The 19,764-nt window shown below is 52.7% G+C and overlaps 7 protein-coding genes across 7 annotated transcripts; 3 read left to right on the top strand and 4 right to left on the bottom strand.

Annotated features, from left to right (window-relative positions):
• Window positions 1-304: 304 nt before the first annotated feature.
• Window positions 305-3,061, bottom strand: yetA-1 (Uncharacterized protein; the record flags this gene model as incomplete). The annotated part of the gene is made up of 1 exon (XM_032021237.1): window positions 305-3,061. The coding sequence occupies one exon, from the start codon at window positions 3,059-3,061 to the stop codon at window positions 305-307; it is 2,757 nt and encodes a 918-aa protein (XP_031881865.1).
• A 2,887-nt stretch (window positions 3,062-5,948) lies between these two features.
• On the bottom strand, window positions 5,949-7,678 carry CGGC5_v010192 (Lactose permease; the record flags this gene model as incomplete). Its single annotated transcript, XM_032021236.1, has 3 exons — window positions 5,949-6,645; window positions 6,714-7,373; window positions 7,428-7,678. 3 exons carry the CDS (start codon window positions 7,676-7,678, stop codon window positions 5,949-5,951), a joined length of 1,608 nt encoding a protein of 535 aa, XP_031881805.1.
• Window positions 7,679-8,635: 957 nt separating this feature from the next.
• CGGC5_v010191 (uncharacterized protein) lies at window positions 8,636-10,508 on the top strand (the record flags this gene model as incomplete). Its single annotated transcript, XM_032021235.1, has 5 exons — window positions 8,636-8,723; window positions 8,777-8,963; window positions 9,019-9,133; window positions 9,186-9,220; window positions 9,278-10,508. 5 exons carry the CDS (start codon window positions 8,636-8,638, stop codon window positions 10,506-10,508), a joined length of 1,656 nt encoding a protein of 551 aa, XP_031881804.1.
• A 326-nt stretch (window positions 10,509-10,834) lies between these two features.
• CGGC5_v010190 (putative trans-acting enoyl reductase) lies at window positions 10,835-12,357 on the bottom strand (the record flags this gene model as incomplete). The annotated part of the gene is made up of 5 exons (XM_032021234.1): window positions 10,835-11,567; window positions 11,632-11,756; window positions 11,826-11,898; window positions 11,949-12,096; window positions 12,156-12,357. The coding sequence occupies 5 exons, from the start codon at window positions 12,355-12,357 to the stop codon at window positions 10,835-10,837; spliced, it is 1,281 nt and encodes a 426-aa protein (XP_031881803.1).
• Window positions 12,358-12,820: 463 nt separating this feature from the next.
• Window positions 12,821-14,371, top strand: CGGC5_v010189 (Secondary metabolism regulator LAE1; the record flags this gene model as incomplete). The annotated part of the gene is made up of 9 exons (XM_066152281.1): window positions 12,821-12,910; window positions 12,972-13,004; window positions 13,062-13,152; window positions 13,211-13,252; window positions 13,303-13,457; window positions 13,516-13,553; window positions 13,637-13,774; window positions 13,861-14,280; window positions 14,326-14,371. The coding sequence occupies 9 exons, from the start codon at window positions 12,821-12,823 to the stop codon at window positions 14,369-14,371; spliced, it is 1,053 nt and encodes a 350-aa protein (XP_066008357.1).
• Window positions 14,372-15,057: 686 nt separating this feature from the next.
• Window positions 15,058-15,813, top strand: CGGC5_v010188 (uncharacterized protein; the record flags this gene model as incomplete). Its single annotated transcript, XM_032021232.1, has 1 exon — window positions 15,058-15,813. One exon carries the CDS (start codon window positions 15,058-15,060, stop codon window positions 15,811-15,813), a length of 756 nt encoding a protein of 251 aa, XP_031881764.1.
• Window positions 15,814-16,084: 271 nt separating this feature from the next.
• CGGC5_v010187 (uncharacterized protein) lies at window positions 16,085-18,517 on the bottom strand (the record flags this gene model as incomplete). The annotated part of the gene is made up of 4 exons (XM_032021230.1): window positions 16,085-16,570; window positions 16,639-17,078; window positions 17,133-18,174; window positions 18,263-18,517. 4 exons carry the CDS (start codon window positions 18,515-18,517, stop codon window positions 16,085-16,087), a joined length of 2,223 nt encoding a protein of 740 aa, XP_031881756.1.
• Between the last annotated feature and the right edge of the window lie 1,247 nt (window positions 18,518-19,764).

The raw sequence follows: 19,764 nt of genomic DNA, 5'->3' as shown, positions 1-19,764 counted from the left end.
TTGAGTCGAGAAGCGGGACCAAACCATCAGTGTGAGACCTCAAGTCCACATCAGTCGCAGAACCAGACAATTGTGAAGGACTCTTCAATTGAGATACCATCAATGTTCCGAACCCGAAGTTCATCACTGGTATACCATGAAGAGTACCACAAGGAAATCTATGTTCACACTACATACCTAGGTAACGACACTTGACAAAAGGGCTTTGCGAACCATGGTATTGTTGTATGTAACTGAAGTAAAGGTAATTTGTACATGAAATGTGAAGCAATTTTGAAAAGCTTCAATGAAAAGCTTATATGCTCTAACTAAGGTACTCTCCCACAAGAGCAAGGTTGATAATCGAGGCCAACCCATATAACGCAGCATCATTGGTAGAAACCCAAGCAGCCTCATCAATAGGAGTCAGAACTGCGCTACCGTTGAAGTGGACAGTGCTCCAAGGCGACGACTCCTTGAAACCGTCAGTGTTGAAGAACTCGTTCCATGCGCGAGCCGCCAACGTCGCGTTGTCGTGGCGATGCGCAGCGTAAGCAGTGAGACGAGAGTGACCCTGCTTGAGGTTGAGGCTGCCGAAAGACTTGCCGTAGCGGGCCGTCTGCTCAGCTGCGCCGGCGCCGTAGTAGTACGAGTAGTCATACCAAGCAGCCTCGAAACCCTCGGGGACTTCTTCGCCGGCATGCTCGATGAATTCGGCGACGACCTCGAGGAGACCGAAGACAGCGGACAAGTGGGAGACAGCGACAAGACCCTCATTGTTGGGGTCCGCGGGGGGCGGGCCGAGAGTGCCGTTCGCGATGCTGTACAGACCAGAGCCGGTGACGAAGCCGTTCTTGAGCTTGGCGATACTTGCGGCGGTGTTGACAAGCTTGGTGCGGGCTTCCTCCCAGCGAGGACCACGACGCTCCCATTCAATGAGCCAACCAGCCGCAAGGGCGGACCAGTCAGTTCCGAGCCCAACAGCAACAGAGGCGTTCGGGGTGGGAACCCAGCCGTCGGTGCGGACCTTACGGTTAGGGTCGAGGACACCGTAAGTCTTGTCGGTGTCGAGAAGCTCCTCGATGAGTTCGCCAACGCGCTCATCACCTCCAGAGACGTAGTAGAAAACCTTGCGATACTGAGGAGTTGAGATACGGGCTTGTTTGGCGCTGTCACCCCAGTGCTGCACACCGTGGCGAGTACCGAGACCCTTGAGGTCGCCCAGGTGGTAGACGTCAACCTCGCCGGTGTGGCGGACCTGAGCCTCAGCAAAACGGTAAACGTCCTCGCGCCCTGTGCGCAGGAAGAAGTTCCAGAAGAACAGATCAGGAGAAAGCTCGGAGTTGTCCCAGGCGTAGCCACCGACGTCGTATCGCCACTGGTGACGGTCGGTGTCGTAAGCGTGGATGAAGTCGCCGTGGTCCCAGAAGCCGTACCACTTGCGCTGCTCGACCTGACCCTCGTAGAACTTGAAAAGGAAGTCGAGATGGTCTTCGATCTTGGCAGCCTGGGCATTGGGGTTGGCGGCAGGAGGAGCCCAGTACGTGCCGATGGCCTTGGTCTCGGCGAGATACTCGGATTCGCCAAAGAGGACGGGAGGGTTGTTGGTGTGGTCGCTCAAGTCGGACAGAAGGGTTCGGTTGGGGGTCTGCTCGAAGCCGTAGAGGAATATCTCGTTGGTACGGGCGATGCCGTATGGGTTGTTGAAGCCGGGCTCGTAGTCCTCGTAGGTAATCTCGAGAGCATCGAGCTGATCGGCGTAGTCCTCCTGCCCGAGACCATCGTGGAAGGGACGAAGATCCAGAGGAGGGGCGTTAGGGCTGTAGATCCAGATAGTGATCTCGCCCTTCTCGGTAGCGGCGTTGGTGATGTCGATGCCAGTAGGGTAGCGCTTCCAGAAGTTGCGCAGGCCCACGGCAAGACCACCCTTAGTAGCACCACCAAGATATGCGAGACCGCCGGCACGAGTGCCACCGGGGATGTTGATCCATCCTTGGCCAGCCTTGGTGCGCTTCTTCAAGGTGAAGCCGTCGGGAGACAGCTGGGTCAAGCTGTAGTCGCTCCAGGTGGGGATCCAGTGAAGTCTAGTCGTGACTCTCTGGTCCCAGGTCGCAGGGTCAGCGAGCTCAGTGCCCTCAAACTGATCAGTTCGGACCTGGGCACCGGGGTCTCTGCGCAGTCCAGTAATACCCTGGACGGCCTCGCTGAGCAACCCTCCATCAACACCAGAGATTCTGACGTGGCGGTTGTATTGTTCTTCTCCCTCAAGAGGAACCTCGAATCGGATACCGAGGCCGGAGATGAAGTCCTCCTCCGCCTTGCCGTCGTAGACTACCGTGTGGACAATGCGCACGGCCTCCGAGTTGGCGTAGGTGTAAAAGCGCAGAATGAAGGGAAGCCAATCATCGTGACCGCCGTCGGCCGCCTGGTGCTTGCCGCGGACAGTGACAAGAGCTCGCGCGGTATTGTCCTTGCTGACGGTGACCTCTTCGATATTGCTCTCGAAGTTGAAGTAGTTGATTCCGGATTGACCCTTCGCCTTGGCATAATCCTCAACACCAGACTGCGAGTGCAACACTAGCTTCCCGTTCTGGCCGATGACCTTGCCGGAGGCAGTCTTGATCTCGCTGACGACTGCATTACCTGACTTTGGGAAGGTGATGGCAAGCTTGCCGGTGTCGACGCGCACGACATCGGATGAGTCCGTCACGGTCAGACCGCTGTTGGTCTGTCGCTTGGCACGGGAGAATCGAGCCGTCGAGTTTGCGGATGACGCGCTGACGGTGTACTCGTCGAGGATAGTGTCGGACTCGGGGATCGCGTGGGCGGACCACTTGATGGAGCCGTCGGGCCAGTAGGCCGTCACCCACGACTGCAACGGGCCGCCGCTGGAGATGGTGAACTCAGTCGAGTTGGGGTAGTGCTTGCCCTTGGCCCAGGGAAGACCGAACGTCGTGCCGGAGTTGTATGAGGGCGTGCGACCGAGCCACATGACGTTGGCGCTGCTCCCGGTGCTGTTCTGGGCGTCTGCCGAGCCGAGGAGGCCGGTGAGGGCCACGAGGCCAAGGACGAAGCGAGACATCCTTGGTTTTGAGACTGCAACAGCGAACGAGTGACTGGATGCCGCTGCCTCTGGAACGAAGAGGTGCGGCTGTCGCGTCCCTTTTCAAAGACACGACTCGAGCATCGGGACAATGGGGTGCGAATTATATGTCATCCGTCACCGTGGTCAGGTCTTGGCCCGCAGCACTGCCTCGAGATCGCATCATCCGGCACGGTGATCTCGAAGTCACGCCTGGGACGGACCATTGCGCCCAGGACTTGGCCCGACGCGACTTCCCAATCTGATGATGCCATCTATCCGCTCCATCTTTCTCGGCAAGCCGCCCGTGCAGGTGCTAGATGCTACGCTGCCCTGCCACTAGTTCTGCAGCTTAGATTGCGGTCAAGAGGGTCACTGAGTCGTTCCTCCTCGATTCGCCGTTGACCAACCTGAAGCTAGGCACGAACAGCACCCAGCTTCGACGTGAATTTGGGTGCAAGAGGGGAGCTTTCCCCAAAGGCTTGGCCGGTTCGGTACAATTGCACCGATGGCGGAGGAAAGGAGACGGGGAAAGGGTCCAACCGTCCAATGTTGACCACCTCCCTGACGGGGCAATTGAGCCGGACTGCAGGTCCCGCAGATGTTCCACCGAAGAACCGAGGTGAGCTCAAGGTGTCATTGGAGTGCGATCCAATGGGGAAGAGCCGAAAAGCATGCGGGGTAAACCATGGATAGAGCTTGGCGGCGAAAGAGGTTCGAGGAGCGAAATTAGACATGAAAATATGCATATTGCTCACATGAAGGGACCAGGGTCGAACGGGGACTGCCCTTGACGGAAGCTGGTCTTTGATGGCAGCTTCAATCACGCAATATCGCGCCATTGAGAACTGATAGAGAAGATTGGGCGCTGCAAAGCTCTTATCGCGGTAAAAAAGATAAAAGTTGCAATAGATGCCTTGCATCGAGCACTGCTGACCCTTGGAGATTGCGAGCTTGGCGGAGACACCGATGCAGGAACGCGCCGGATCTCCGGAACAGACATGGACCACCATCGGGCCATCGCAAAGCTTGACAGGTTGAAACGAATGATGAGATGAACCTGTGCGCTGTTATCAATGATGTCGAAAAGCCTCGAATGGCGTTAGAACCTCTACTCAAGATTATCAGGAAGACGCAATACATCCTCGTCGCCAGTGTCATCCTTATTCACCCCACCGCCCCGATTGCTCGCATCGTCTTTCAGTCAGTACGATTTTCATCACATAAACCATAGATTATCACTCAGACCCATCTTACGACGAGAACATGCCATGGCTACCATCTCATTCGTCGAGCTTCTAATTGTCCTCATGGTATTGACAAAGACGGGGTCATGATCCGACTTTGACTTGATCAGTAAACAATGGATATTGGCCATCGGAGCAATTCATACATATCAGCAAGTAGAGCGATTGAGCATGCACCCAAAACGTTGACTGTCTGATCGGCGCGGGCCGTCATCGTTGATTTTCTGTCAGCTAATGCCGGTCCGCCATGTGGTGCTGTCACAACGAGCGAGTCCCACACCAAGAGATCTCCGGCAGCCGGAATGACACCTTGAAAGTCCAAGGGATAGGAAGTGCCGTAGAGCCACACCATGAGCTCACTCATACAGGGAGCATAGTTTTGTACAAGAGCCTTAGACTACAGAGGTTACGGGTATGCTACCTTCTACTTTTCTAAGCTTTTGCTTATGCTTTCGCACAGCGGGTCACCACCTGCAGGCAGACCTTCTTGACTGCCGTATGAGAAGGATAATTTCTCGAGGGTCAGGATGGAATAGGCTTCATGCGGAGCGAACCCCTGACGTACAGGCGCGCGAGATTCGTTTCCGCTTCGGGGTCTTGGAAAAGCTAACGAACGGATCCGTGACTTCGTGCTCATCTGTGCTCTGTCGACGGACTGCAGGAGATGAAAGAGATAACAAAACGGTCTTCCCTCTAGGCGTGGGTAAGAACAGTAAATTAGCAGGTAAAGGGCCCTCGAATAGTATACCTAGGGAAGCAAGGGCAACAAGAACAGTAAGACTAGTAAGATTAGTAGGACTGGCAAGAGTAGTATAAATAGCAAGAGAAATAAGAGCAGTACAAGCAGAAGAAGGCGCGGGCTTTCGCTCTGGGGATTCCACTAGACGCTGGCTGCAGCATCCACTACCCAGTGTCCTCTCAACCTCCCGTCTGCCCCTCTACCTCATTGCACCCACACCTTGGCCCGACTATCGTCGATCGAAAGGCAACCATTTTCTGCCCTGAAGTCAATTGTCTCGGATGCAACCTTTAATTGTTTTTGATGCAACTTTTAGGGGCTACTATCTGCGCCGAACAAGAGAGGCGTAGGGCTGGAAAATACCAAGATCAGATGACGATCATCTGAGCTTCACTGGCGGCTATGTCCCGGACATTGTCAGAATGCAAAGAATCACCACCAGCTGATGTAGTTACGTTGATTAGAACAATGGCCGAAGGTACCGAGGCATAGTCATCTCAAAAACCACTAACTTCCCAGCTGCTTGTGCTGAACCGGAAAAGCACAACAACCTAAATATCAACAACGCTAACCCTTCAATGAGTACGAAGAACCGCCCCCAGCTGCTTGCGACGAGCGGGGAACAGAGTGATTACCCAAGTATAAGTAACGCAGATTCTCAAACAAATACAAAGAGCCACGCCATGCGGACCCAGTTACGTCGACAACATTGATGGCCGAAAGTGTCGAGAGGGGTGACAACACAGGCGACAAGAGAAATGACGGGAGAGAGGATGAGAAGCACGATTGCGGTCATATCGTTTTAACAGCAAACGATGTCGTTTCTTTAGACACAGCATCGAAGACGCAGTACTCAATACAATCAAAAACCAGCTTAGCTACCATCGCGTGCTGCCCAAATTCAAGCCTTAATCTCACTTCGAGCATCATGCTCCGCGACGTTCTCGTGAGCTTCGATCACAAGCTTCTCCGTCTTACGGGCGACCTCATCCGTTAACCTATCCTCATTGCCATCCAAGATGACAGCCGTCTCCTCCAAGCTCATCTTGCCCGTCTCGACGAACAGGAAGTACACCACCACGGCCTCGAACGCCAGCCAGACATCGTAAGTGATGTAGTACTTCCACTTCGAGTTCGTGACACCCACTGGGTTGGCGTACTGGTTAAAGATGAGGGCCAAGGCAACGAACAGGTTGTAAAGAACCAGGCCCTTTGCTCGGAGATTGAAGGGCAGAATCTCGACGACATAAGTTACCTGCAAAGCGCCCCAGCCCATGTTGAACACGACGTTGTACAAGAAGATCATGGCCAAGACGCCCTTGGCGAGGCCTGGTGACCCACTGCCCGTAAGGTCGGTTTGTTGTTCGTAGGTGGCCTGCAGAGCTGTCCAGGTAACGTAGCAGGCCAAAGCGCCCAGAGTCGAGGCGAGGAACATTGTGCGACGGCGGAAGCGGTTGACGAGGAACGACGCGATGAGACCCCAGATCATACCCCAAAGAGTCATGAGTGCGTTGATGAGAGTCTGGGTATCTTGGGAGGTATAACCGATGGAGTTGAGGATGAGACTGAGATAGTACGAAATGAGACCATTGCCGGACCTAAATTTCAATCCGTCAGTCAAGTCGTTCTCATTCCTCTGCGGAGCTTGAGAAGAAAAGGCGCATACCACTGAGAGAAGAATCCAACTGCCAGGATGATGAAAAAGCGCCGACGGTTTCCGGGCGTCTGGAAAAAAGACATGTACGACGTCGATCGCGAGGCCTCAGCTTCAAGTCTCAAGGCCGTTCTAATCTCCTCCATCTCCAACGGAACAACCAGATCTGTTGGGTCGCCATTTGCATGATATTTGATAATCAAAGCCTCGGCCTCGGCATCTCGCTCCTTCGAGATCAGCCATCTCGGTGACTCTTCGATGAAGAAGCACAGACCCAACTGAACGATGCTAGACACTCCCTGCAGGATCGAAGGAATCCGCCATGCCCATGTGTTGCCGATTCTGAAGGTGCCAAAGGTGATCCATGCCGCCGATAGGGCACCGAGACCCCATAGAGAGTTGTAGATACTGACGAGAGGGGCACGTTGGGATGGGTAGGCCAATTCCATGATCATGAGAGGTGCGGCGGTGATGTTGAGCGCCAGACCAAATCCGAGAACTCCACGGGCTGCGATGAACATGCCGACATTTTGTGATGCGCCTTGCAATGCCACACCAATGAGGAGAATGGAAGCACTGAAGAGGAGGGCAGGCTTGCGGCCGAAGCGATCGCAGAACCAAGCGCAGAAGGGAAGGGCCACCAGTTGTCCAACGTTCTGGATCGCATTCAACCTGATGACAGCTTATCAGCAGGTACTCTAAGACGCACATATCGAGCAAACTTACAATCCTAATTGTTGAGCATCCGGGTTGTTGAAAGACTGCTGCCATGTGTCCAAGGACTGCAATCCATTCATCATTGATCCATCATAACCGGTCGCGTAACTTGACACCAATGATAAGGCAAGAATGCAATTCAGCTTGACGATGCCCGGGTTGGAAAGCCATTTTAGCGACCCTCTATTTTTCGCAATCGCCGCATCGACAGTTACGGGGATGCCGCCCGGCTCTACTGACGATGTTGGACCCTTCGCCATGGTTGCAATTTTCCATAAATGAACAGAATTAGCACGCGACTCACGCGAGCTCCGAGTACCCGGGAATGGCGATGTTAATATTCGACGGACCCGAAGAGATAACAACCCAAGAAACAATCACGCTTTCCTCGGGTACCGATATCAGCACCAACAAGCCCGGCCAACCTCCGGGCCGGCTCTCACACGATCCAATCTGTCGGGCTCAGGCCGCTCGGGGGATTTTGCTCTTACGCGCCAGATCGAGCCAACAGTGGTCAGGAGATACCAGCGGGGTTGGGGAATCCCTCACGTTGTCGGCAATAGCTATCGGTGCCGAGGGCAGTTTATCGGGCGAAAGCCTTCCGAATCAGGTATCGCGGGCGATATGCCATGCGTAACGTGACCTCTCAGGGGTGCGGAAATATCGTCCGGCAATGATATCTATCAGCACCTGATACGGCCAGATATCACCAACAACCACTGGCCCGCCTGTGGGAAAAGCCCCAGTTCGACGTTTATCCTGTTTATCCTTCATGGTGCCACTATCCCCGGCCAGCATGCGGTCTCTCCCCCGCAAAATGGTCACTCGTGGCCCCGCTTGAGCTCAGCTCACTAGTGCAGCGGCTTCTCTCCCAAGTTGGGGTATGTTACCTTGCCCGGGGGCCGGAGATGGTCCACCGGTCTCCGGCCCGGTTCGGACCGGGGTCTGGGCAAGCTGGGATTGGTATCTTTGATTGGCGGACCTTTCTGTGAGAGAAGACAGCATAGCAGTGCGGAGGTTGGCGTGAGGGGTTCATGACGATGGCCTTGTTGATTCCCCAGACTAGGGGATATAGCGGCATCGAACGCGTGGTCCTCATGGCGAGTATGGCAAGGGGGGTTGTCAGTATGGGCATATATAGCTAGAGAAAGCGACCTGGACGTAATGGGATTCCTTGCCAAGAATTATCCTCGCAAAAGTACGGTTTGTTGGGCACGATGCATCTCAAATTGGCCGTCGCTTCACTCTTGACCTCCGGCGCGACGCTGGGGGTCAACGCCGCCAGCAAGCCCAAGTTGTCAGCCAGTAAGGATTGCGCAAATGGTGAAAGACGTTCAATTTGACTTAGACTACCACAGGTGCTCAAAGTTTGTTTGACTACTCCATGGGGGTCCAGGACGCTAGATGGGACCAGTCGTACGCTGCGATCTTCTACCCCGACAAGGGACCGTGGTCCAACAGGTTTACTGCCTGGTACACGGCGGGTTTGCTGCATCGCAACGAGGGAAACGACGTAGAAAACGCAAAGACAGCAATTGAGAACATGTAAGAAGCTCATTTGACTTTTTCTTATTACCCTTTTGTCTGATTACGAGCGCAGTCTTCAGTGCCAAATGACGTCGGATTTTGAGTCAGCGTGGTATGGAACATTTAAGCTCTCGCCTGATGAGCCGGACCCAACTCCCAACTCCACACTCTATCCACCAAAGATCTATGTAAGTTGGGTCCGTGGAGCCATTGACGGCGTATCTGCTCACCTGGTTCTAGACTACATACGATCCGAACTGGAGAGAGTTTATTGGGTAAGTTCTATAAAATCACGAATGCCACGATGCCAACGGCAGCTAAGAGCAATGTAGAACACAACTTGTGCAAGATGTGGAGCTCTATTCCGACCTGCTTGGCGCGGATCTCGTCAAGAAAATTGAAGATGCTCTCGAAATCCAAGCCGTCGGCGCCATGAGACGTAATGGCAGCTACCCTGATGGGGACAACCTCATCCTTGGCTACTCCAACCCAGGTCTCATGCGCGCTCTTACAGTCGGCTGGATCGGCGCCCGTCGCCAAAATTCTGCCTTCATCAACTTCGCCAACACTCAAGGGAGCGAGCTTCTAGAGCTATTCAAGTCCAACGGGTCTAACACCCTCGGCGAGTACAACGCGCCTAATTACTACGGCATGGACGTCTGGGCTCTGGCTGCAAACATCGCCTATGGTCCTCGCAACGCCACCTTGACTAAGAACGCCGAGTTCATTTTGACGGAGTTGTGGAAAGATGTTGCGGAGCACTACAACCCGTATCTGGGCAATCTCGTCGGTCCGTATGACCGCGCATACACCCGCGACATGACAAAGTATTCGTCCATTCTCCCCATGTACTGGTGGTCTGTATTCGGTCGCGAGTACGGTCCACAGCCTCTTTTGGGAGAAGGAGACTTGATGTACGACGCTGCACAGGGTGCGGCAATCTCCCTGGTTGCAGAGACGGTCGCGAAGCACATTTCAAACAGTACCGTAGCTGCTCTCAAGTCCAAAGGCTCCTGGACGGGGTCACGAAGCCTCACACGACATATCAAGGAAGAGCTGGACACCAACGTCACTCGCACCACCACATCCTGGATCAGTGGACCTCTCATGATCGGCGGACAGCAGCTCGCTGAGACAGAGAACCGAGGAGATCAATTTGTGCCGGCCATTGCGCATTGGGCTTCGGACCCTTCGCATAAGCCGTGGCCCCTGGTTGGCTTCTTCCTGCTCTATCCTTCTGCTTCGACGATTAAGGCCATTGCGACTGAGAACTTCTTGAGCATCTCATACCCGAACAAAACGCAGGAAGGCTCGGATATTTTCACCTTTGCCCTGTCCGGAATCCCCCCATCCTGGACTCTGGGAGGCAAGTCCATCACTGGCTTGGAGGAACTGCCATGCTTGAACGTTAACGTCTCTGCGCCTGGATTGGAGAAATTGCCTATCTCGTATGGTGATCAGCTGAGAAATCACTGGTACTACAATATTTCGTATGCGGTGCCTGCAGACTTTGAGGGTGTCCCGCAGGTGAACTTGACGATGGAGTACGCCTGCGAAATTTAGAGTGAATGGAGGCGGACCGTAGCCTAGGTTGACATTGACCATTTTTCATGTACATATAAAACAGGTAGCGCGTACAGCAGTGTCTTTTCCAAAGACTTATTGAATTCTTTCTGCAGATCTCAGATCGCAAAAGCCCTATTGAATCCCTACCAGACCAAGTGACATTACAGGCTGGTAATGTTGACGCCGAAGTAGCACACGTAGCGATGAGCATATATCAATGACAACGCATCTATTTCATGCTGCAGCGGAGTAAACAGCTAAAAAAGAGTGTATGGTAACACATGAATTGCAGATACTATTGCTACATGTACAGACGCGGTAGATCATGGAGAGCTGTCGCAGAGCTTGAGATTTTCAACCATGGTGGTCTCGATCTCGAGACCTCCCTGCCTCGCCCTCTCCACGAAGTCCGGCCCCAGCACCCCAGCCGTCAGACATCCGCCTTTGATACCCGCTGATAAGTTCCTATCGTACAACAGCGTGGCGCCCGCCTGAGCCATGAGCATGGCAGCGAAGGGGTAGTTTCCCTCGTTGTACCTCGACTCGATGAGACACCCCTTCCCACGATTATTCTCCTCTACGGGGTCGGCCTCAACGAAAGCTGCCGCAGTGAAAGGCAAACTCTTGATCTGCTCTTCAGACGGGCCGACACCCAAGTCCGGTGCGGAGCGCATTAGCAAATTGTAGACCCAGGGATACTGCACCCACGAGAACATGGTGAGAATGATATAGCAGCGGACCAAGTTGAAAACGGCGCCCACGTAAGATTGCGCCCTCTCGTACTCGTTGTACTGGAAGTTGGGACCCCAGCTACCTTCGGGGCCGCCCAGGAGACCCCAAGATCTATTGATGAGGGTGCGCGCTTGGTCGCCCGGCGGCGAAGAGAGTGTCAGTAATCCAAGCACGGGATGCGTGTGGATTCCGCGGACCGCCTCGATGGGTTTCGTGTAAGGAATCGGCGTCAGCAGCGACGGGTGACCAGCCGCCGCGATTGCTTTCGGGCCTCCGCTCGCGAATGACAGCATCGTTCGCATGGTGCCGCCGCTTACATTAGGGCTGTAAGTTACGCTCAATTAGCAGAAGACCCCATCAACCAGATTGCATCAAACTGTGTGCTTACTCAAGATCATCAACTCGCAACGTCATCTTCCCCATTTGTGCCGACCATTTCTGTTTCAGTTCGCGGCAGGCATGGATGGCAAAAAGGTCCATTTCTCCTGTCATGGCGCCGCACGAATGAATCAGCTATTTGCGATACCGGTCAGTCGATACGTTGATGTTAATCATGAAAAGTCAGGTGGGGACGCGACCTACCGCAACGCCGTTTGCCTCAGCTTGCTCATGATATTTGGTGACCCAGTCGTGGACAAGAGTGGGAACACCCGCGCTAGTGTTCGCTGTTAGATATCATTTGACGAAGCAACGGACATCACAAACCAGTCAACATAGTCGGTCCGCTGGTAGATGCACGCCTCAATGATCAGATCTCCGTCAACCGCATAGACGACATTGCTGATGCACACCTTGGCTCTTCCGATCACCTCCCCGAGGGTCTTAGCGTCGTCTGGCGCGACAATTTCAAGGTCTAGTTGCGAATTAGCATTCCGACCAGTCTAGCAAAATCAGGACACCCGGGTGCCTCACCTGGCTGCACTCGATCGGGATATTCTTTTCTCAATTTAGCTGCCAGCCTTTCGAGACGCTCTTGTGACCGGCCGGCAACTGACCATTTGAGGTTGGTTGGAAAATGGGCCGCGATGTGTGTGCATACCATCGTCCCGGTGAAGCCAGAGGCTCCGAGCACGACAATGCCGTATTTTAGCGGAGCCGGGTTAAGCACCGCCATAACTTTGTTGGACCAGTAGTTTGGTCTTTTGGTCGGCTGCGGTGACTTCTCGGCGAAATGGGGTACGAGTGCTGTTGGTGGAGGCGATTAGGAGTTGAAGAAAGGACTTGCAACTCTGGTTCCAGGACCCTGGTCCGAAGCGAGGTTGGTGAATTGGCGCTTCTTATGTATCTACTTCTAATGTCAGTGGATTAGCGGAGTATTTGCGGACTTTGAGGTATCTTTTGGGAGGCCGCGGGCGGAATTACATTCGCCAAGGGTGACATGCAGGACAACCAACAGGGCAGGCTTTATCACTGGGGATGTGATGGTTTGTTGGCAGGGAACATGCATAACTCGCTTCAGTCAAGAAGAGGGGTAATAAAAGAGATCATCACCCATAAAAGGACCTGGTCCGAATGATTTGGCTACGATTGATGTTTCTGTTCTACTGCATTCATCATTCTCGCTCTTGATGTCAGTCATGAGTGCCAACAACGCCACGAGCGGCGCAACTGGCACCGCTGAAGTCCCTGTTCAGGCCAATAACCCAATCAACTTGGCAGCCGATGAGGTAAATCGCATCCCACGCCTAGCCTCTTGACCCTGTTGATGCTAATCCTTGATGGCCAAAGGCGACGAATGACACCTCCTCAGAGATTGGTGGTGTACGCAGAAGTCCTCTTTATCCCACTGACTTGCTCTAATCAATCAATTCGATCTAGAGTGTCGCATCTTCGACCGCTAGTCTGAGTGACTCAATTCGCGACTTCCGTGTCGAGAACGGCCGTACGTACCACAAGTACAAGGACGGACGTATGTGATGATTTTCTAAGTAACATCTTGATTGTTGTCTGGTTTCTAATGTTTTTAGGATACCATGCTCCCAATGATGAGAGGGAAAACGAGCGACTAGGTAAGCTTCATAATCGCCTCATCTGCGAGGTGCGCTGACACGGGCTTTAGACTTGCAACACCATCTTTGTCTTCTTACCCTCGACAACCGCCTGGGACTCGCGCCCGCCAACGATCCCGACTCAAAGGTCACGCGCGTCCTCGATGTCGGTACAGGTACCGGTATTTGGGCCGAGGACTTTGGGGAGGAACACCCGAATGCCGAGGTAACAATGTCTATTCAACATGATTAATGAAGTTTGTAATCATTGATTTGAGCTCTAGGTTATTGGGTTTGATCTTTCCCCAACCATGTCAGATTTGTGAGTGCTCCCTTCCGTCGATTTAACATCCACACTATTGAGACACCAAAACACATATCTTTGACAAGGCTAATTCGCGGAAGTGTGCCACCCAACGTGAAGTTTGAAGTGGATGATTTAGACGAGGAGTGGAACTGGTCGCAACCGTTCGACTACATTCACAGCCGGTTTATGAACGCATCAATTGGCAATTGGAAAACCTTTGCAACCAAGGTTTTTAAGTAGGTTATGCAACCTCGACTCTTCCAAACACATCATATGGTCAACGTTCTGCGCGATACTAATTTTTGTGTTCCCAACTTCTTAGTCACCTCACCCCAGGTGGATATGTCGAATTAGTTGAATTAGACCTGCATGCACGCTCCGACGATGGAACATTGAAGTCGGACTCTGCTATTTCCAGATGCACTGAATTGCTTGGAGAAGCTGCCGGCATTTTCGGACGTCCTTACCAGGAGATTCCGCCTCTTGTGAAGGTTCTTGAGGATGCCGGCTTCGTGGACGTCAAGATGGAGGTGCATAAGTGGCCGACCAACGATTGGCCGAAGTATCCCGAGTATAAGGAGCTGGGCATATGGGCTAACGAAAACTTCATTGCTGGATTTGAATCCTTCACTATGGCACCCTTGACCAGAGCTCATGGCTGGACAAAGGAGGAGGTCCAAGTCTTTCTCGTGGAAGTGCAAAAAGATCTGGGGAACAGATCAATTCACGCGTACTGGCCAATGTCAGTTGCTCGCCTATTCTTAGTGATCATTGCTAATCGATTCAGGTACAACATCTACGGACGAAAGCCTTCCGAGAAAAATCAGTCCTAGCACATTGATATGACTCGAGTAGATGATTGAGCCTTCCGCAAGTATCTAGTGAGCTATCTAGTCTTAGAAAATGTGTGCACGTAACGTTGGACATTGAGATCTAATACTTTGACTAAATCCTTGGAAAATTGTCCCCAAAGGTTGTTACCCGTTGGTTTAGACGCTAGTCTAAGAGCAATTTCTAAGTTCCACATTTGTGGCAACTACTATGTTGTGCTCTTGAGCATCATGGGTCGTGATGAACTTATTGATTGGCGGACTTCGTGGCGACGAATCACTGTAATGTGGAGCTAGTAAAGCTTTTGGTTGGGGGCAGTGATGCACGTCATCAGCGGTTGCGCAAATCTCAAAGAATTAACTCAATCCAAGAATAGGGTACTAAGTAGTCATTCGGAGGGCAGGTAAACACAATGCACAGCCCGTGTTATTGCTGTTGGGACCTTTCGACAATACTCAACTATTAAAAGGTGGGCAAGGTGCCTTGTCTATTTTTACCATCAGTACCAGGTACCTTGAACACACGCCCAAAACAATGAGGCACAGCACCAACAAGGCCCCTCCTTTTTCTCATCGATCAAACGAAATACTCGCGTCTCCCAATTCTCTCCTCAAACAACTCCGCCCTTTTTTTCTTTTGCCTCAGTTCTTCTTGAAGAGCATCTTGAAACTTCCATTCATCAACAAACATGCCCCAAACTCCCACCAGAAGAGCATCCACAGGCGGCAAGGCGCCCCGCAAAGCTCTTTTGCAATACGTCATTGAGGAAATGCCCAGCCATGATAACACGCCCTGCATTACCGCCTGGCGACGTGCTGTGAGGCTGCCAGTACCCGAAAAATATGCGCGACCGCTCTCAGACTCCGATTCGGACGATGAGGATGGACAAACGCGCCCGAAAATGTCTTATCAGATATACGACACAACGCCTGTGTCTGCCAACCCGGACCATCTGAAAACCCGAGCTAAGAAGGTCCACGAAGAGACATTCAGAGCGCGCTGGAGAATTGGATTTGATTTCCACGATCGCATTGACCTCTGGGCCATGCCGCTTGCCGTGGACGCATCTACCGAGGAGAGAATCGAGAAGTGCAGAGCACATGCCCGTGCTGAAATTGCGTCACGGGAGCACGCCGATGATACTTTGCACATTTCGCGACTCATCAACCACGTGGATTGGCCTCGAAGTGACTGGCGTCGAGTCATCATCATCATTGACCGGCCACCAGAGCTCTGGAACGAGAATGAGGGAGGCTTCCTGGTGGTCTTCTGGGATCTGTCAATCGAGCATCCTGCAACAACTTCAGGGGAAGTTGAGGGGCTCCAAAGCGGCCAAGATGAAGGCCAGCAGGCACCGGATATGGAAGTTGTGCGTTGCACTTATGATGGCGTGGGAAAGGTGATGGGGGAAATTAGAGAGGCTTTCCAGGACTTTGAGGACTGATTTTCTGAGGTGTTTGTAAGGCTTCCTGCGGGTAAATAACGCAAGAGACAAGCAGTAATCAGTGAACTTGAATCAAATGAAAATCTAGATATCGGTAGAGACAGTTGCAACTTCAAAAGTGATAAGCAGAGCCAACAGAACAGTCCAAGCAAACAAGCAACATGACAATATGTCCACGGCCGGTGTGCTCCCACACACAAAACCCATCCCGTCCACCTGTCCGCCTTCTGAACCTCAAATCTTCCAACATGGCCACCATCCAAGACATTACCTAAACGATCTGGTCCGGGACGCCGATGTTCGGGTTCTGGTTGGAAGCATCAAATGTGACATCTTTCCAGCCATAGGCACCATAAATCGAGGCGCCGGCTGGGAGACCGGCCGGGCGAGGAAACTTGAGCTTGGCTGCAGTGGCAAAGCCATTGGTGCCGAAAGCATCGTTCCTCCACTTCTCCTCGGCCGCGGACCGCTTGTTCTTCGGGAACTTTTGGTCGAAGACTGTTGCGGACTGTGTCGCCCAGGCGGCGGCGAGGGCCTCAATGTCGCCAAGCTCCTTGTCGATCCAGTACGCCCAAAGAGACCGCATCGAGGGATCCCCCTTCGAGTTTTTGGGCTCGCCAGCGCGCGTACCCCATTTATACTGTTGATCGAAAGTGTACATGACAAGGTCTATCCAGTTCGCAACACGGGCCCATTTCTTCCAGATGGTGTCCGTCTGGCCGTCGCTGGCGCCCAAAAATTGAAACGGGGCCACACCCTGTGTTGTCTCTGGTTAGTTGCGTCTGTGAGAGTAAGCATGCGGAGTTGTTGTTTGATCTTTCTTACCCTTCGCATTTCTGTTCGAAACATAGACTGTGTGTTCATTTTGGAGTAGTCACTGGCTACCCTGTTCATGCCAAACCACTTCCCCTTGGCCATATTGATCTCTTTCTCGAGTAAGGCGAGGTTCTTGTTGCCTCGAGTGGCTGGAATACGCTCAACGTTCTGGCCTCCCGAAATTGACTTGACCCCGTCGGATCTTCCGAATCCGTAGGCAATCAGGGCACCCCCTCGTTCGCCGGAAGATGGGGTGAAGAGATCGCCAGCATTGGTCTTGCCAGGCGAAACGATAAGGAATTCGGTCTTGCTGTCTTCGGATGACAAAAACGTGTCAACGACCCATGCAGCTGATGGCATCTTGTATGTAGTCCCAAGCTTTCCGCCAGAATCACTGCTCAGCCAGGACAGAAACCGCATGACAGTTTGGGCTTCAAAGACGTGTTCGGCTGCGCCCTTGTTAGTACACGATATGCCATCATCACTGACGAGGGACCACTTACTGTCGTATTTCTTTCCATTTGCCTTGTTGGCATCTTTCACCACCTCCACGCTGCACTGATTCGTATTCTGTGGATCTTTGTACGCCCAAAACTTGCTGATTTCCGGAATCTTTTCGGCATCGGCTCCCTGCATATACTTTCCCATGGATAACGTTACCTCGTACGTACCGCCGAGCAAAAACCCATCGAACTTGGTGTCCTTCTCGGCAAGGCCACGTCCCTGCAAAAGCAATGATCGCGACGACAGTTTGTCTGGGAGAAAACCGAAAAGGCTCCTCTTGCTCATCGATCCGTCCGCAGGAGGTAAGACGCAGGCCGGGGCATCGGCAGAGTTGCCTGCACGGGCGTACATGAGTTGATACTTCTCATCACGAGCTGCCTTTGTCTTTCCGAACTCGCCGCAGTAGGCACATCCGGCGCCGGCTTCAGTCGTGGATGAGGCAGGCGAGGATGTTGTATGCGCTGATGTTGTCTCCGGCTTCGGTGTCGTCGCGGGCTTTGGTGTCGTTGTAGGCTGCGGCTTGTCGGTAGGCTTGACCGTGGGCTGGTCTGGCTTCGTCGTGGGATCGGGGACTGGCTTAACATCGCGGCATCCGTTCTTGTTCTTCTTCTTGCAGCCGACAGGTTTTCCACGCGACATGGAGTCAGGGGCGCCGAGTAGAGACCCAAACACCATTGTGATATCGAAGTTGAAGTCCGGTATCCCGCATGCAGGGCCGATCCAGCTCCCAAAGAATGACGCCGCTTCTGCCCCATTCTCGTAGAAAGACTTGGCGCCCTGGACTATACCTTTGATAGCCTTGGGTGCTTGGCCGCCGGGGATGAACGTGAGACCGGCGTCGGCGATGGAGGTTAAGGAAGAAAGCATTACAGCGCAAATGACATTGTCAAGCTGTTCGAGGCCCTCGATGACGATGTCTGCGATCTCTTCACAGAACTCACACTCACATGTGCATTGCCCGGCGTACCATTCGTTGCAATCTTCGTCCTTGTTGGCGAGACTCTTATCAAGTTTGACGCCCTCAGGAACGAAGAGCTCACACTAAGACACTCGTGTCAGCAAAACTATGACGATCACCAATCTGTTTGACGGGATATTGTGAATGGAACATGAAATCATATTGACTTACACCTGCTGCGGCGTTCTCTACCCCTTTGACCTTCTGGCAATAGCCATCAGCGCCGGCACAGGGAGCAATACTCTTCTCGCGATTGCCAGCGCCAGTGTAGCTGAAGCATTGTCCAGAGGACTTGTACGCTGCAATTATCTGAGCATCCGTAGTACCCTCAGGCTTGGGACACTTGGACGCTCGAGGTGTAAGTTGAGACCCAGAGACTACCGAGGCAGTGCTGCATAGCAGCCCCAAGATGGAGAGAAGCTTCATGGCTCTGAAGAAGCTATGCGCTCTGGTGCGGGTCAAAGACTGACGAGTAGACAAGTATGATGTGTTAATAGATGAGTTGATTGTGTCGTTGAAGATTGAATACATGATCTTTTTGCGATTCGTTGTTTATCTTTTATATCATCCAACTAGGGAAACACGGGGTCTCGAACACATTGATGCCAAAGACTGATCACAGCCTACACTGCCTCATACTGCCTCATCCGAGTGCCGACGAAGCGGATAGCCCAAGAGCGTGAAGCTCCTTGTAGATCTGGGGTCCGTTGGTTGTTCCTGGGGCCGTTAGGTGATGGCGATGGTATCTCAGGAGACTCCATCGTTCAGAGATTGACAGTTTGCCTAAGCTAGCCCCCGAACCATTAAACATCCATGGATACTGTAAATGCTCAATGAAGACTCATCTTTGATCAAATGATGTAGTCAAATTCCCAGACACACGATCCTTCGGCGACATCAACCCGCGCCCAGAGGAATGGCCCGCCAACAGTATACAACAGCGTCCAACAGCATCTACCAACAGCCCCCAACGGATCCGGTTGCTACCGTATCGACTGCGGCGAGCCCTTTGCCAAGTATTCAAAGCCTCAAATTACCCATTTTGCTCCACTTGAGATGTCACGATCGTGATATTCCTTTCGTAAACGCGACACTTGGCAGTTGGTTCCCTACAGCCGTCCCCACTACGTGAGAACCTCCCGAATTCAAACCATCAGCGAACATGCTCTCTGCCTCGCCCCCTCTTCATCAATCCTCCAATTCTACGCCTCAAGAAGAGGTGTCCATGAGGGCGATTGGGGTCTATAGGCCCCATGACACCATCGCATCTGCCTTGATTTGAACAGTGCGGTGCGGCGCAAGGCAGACCAGTGAAGCGTGAGAACTCCGAGGCAGATTCAGGCAAGGCCGTGGAATGAAATTCGACAGAAAAGAGTTTGGGACCCTCCCGTCGCTGAGAATGAAATTGAGAATGTAACAAGTAGTAGACATTTCTGAATCGAGGTATTTCGTGGGATGCCCGTAACAGGGGAGACCAAGAAGGAAGTTTGCTGAAAGCGTCCAACGAAGGGACCAACGCCCAAGCCCTGACTCAGAACCGTACGAGAAGTTCAATTCCACATCAGTCACAACGTAATTATGGCATTTGACCTGGGTGGCTGAAGTCAAATTATAACAGGCCTTCGAATTATAAGGTAGATGGGATCATTCTGAGGAATCTGATGCTGGCGTTG

This window comes from Colletotrichum fructicola, assembly GCF_000319635.2.
Source record: "Colletotrichum fructicola Nara gc5 chromosome Unknown KSG_Nara_v1_contig05, whole genome shotgun sequence".
Taxonomy (NCBI): Eukaryota; Fungi; Ascomycota; class Sordariomycetes; order Glomerellales; family Glomerellaceae; genus Colletotrichum; species Colletotrichum fructicola.
Note: the sequence above shows the minus strand (reverse complement) of the source record. Positions and strands in the feature narration are given on the sequence as shown.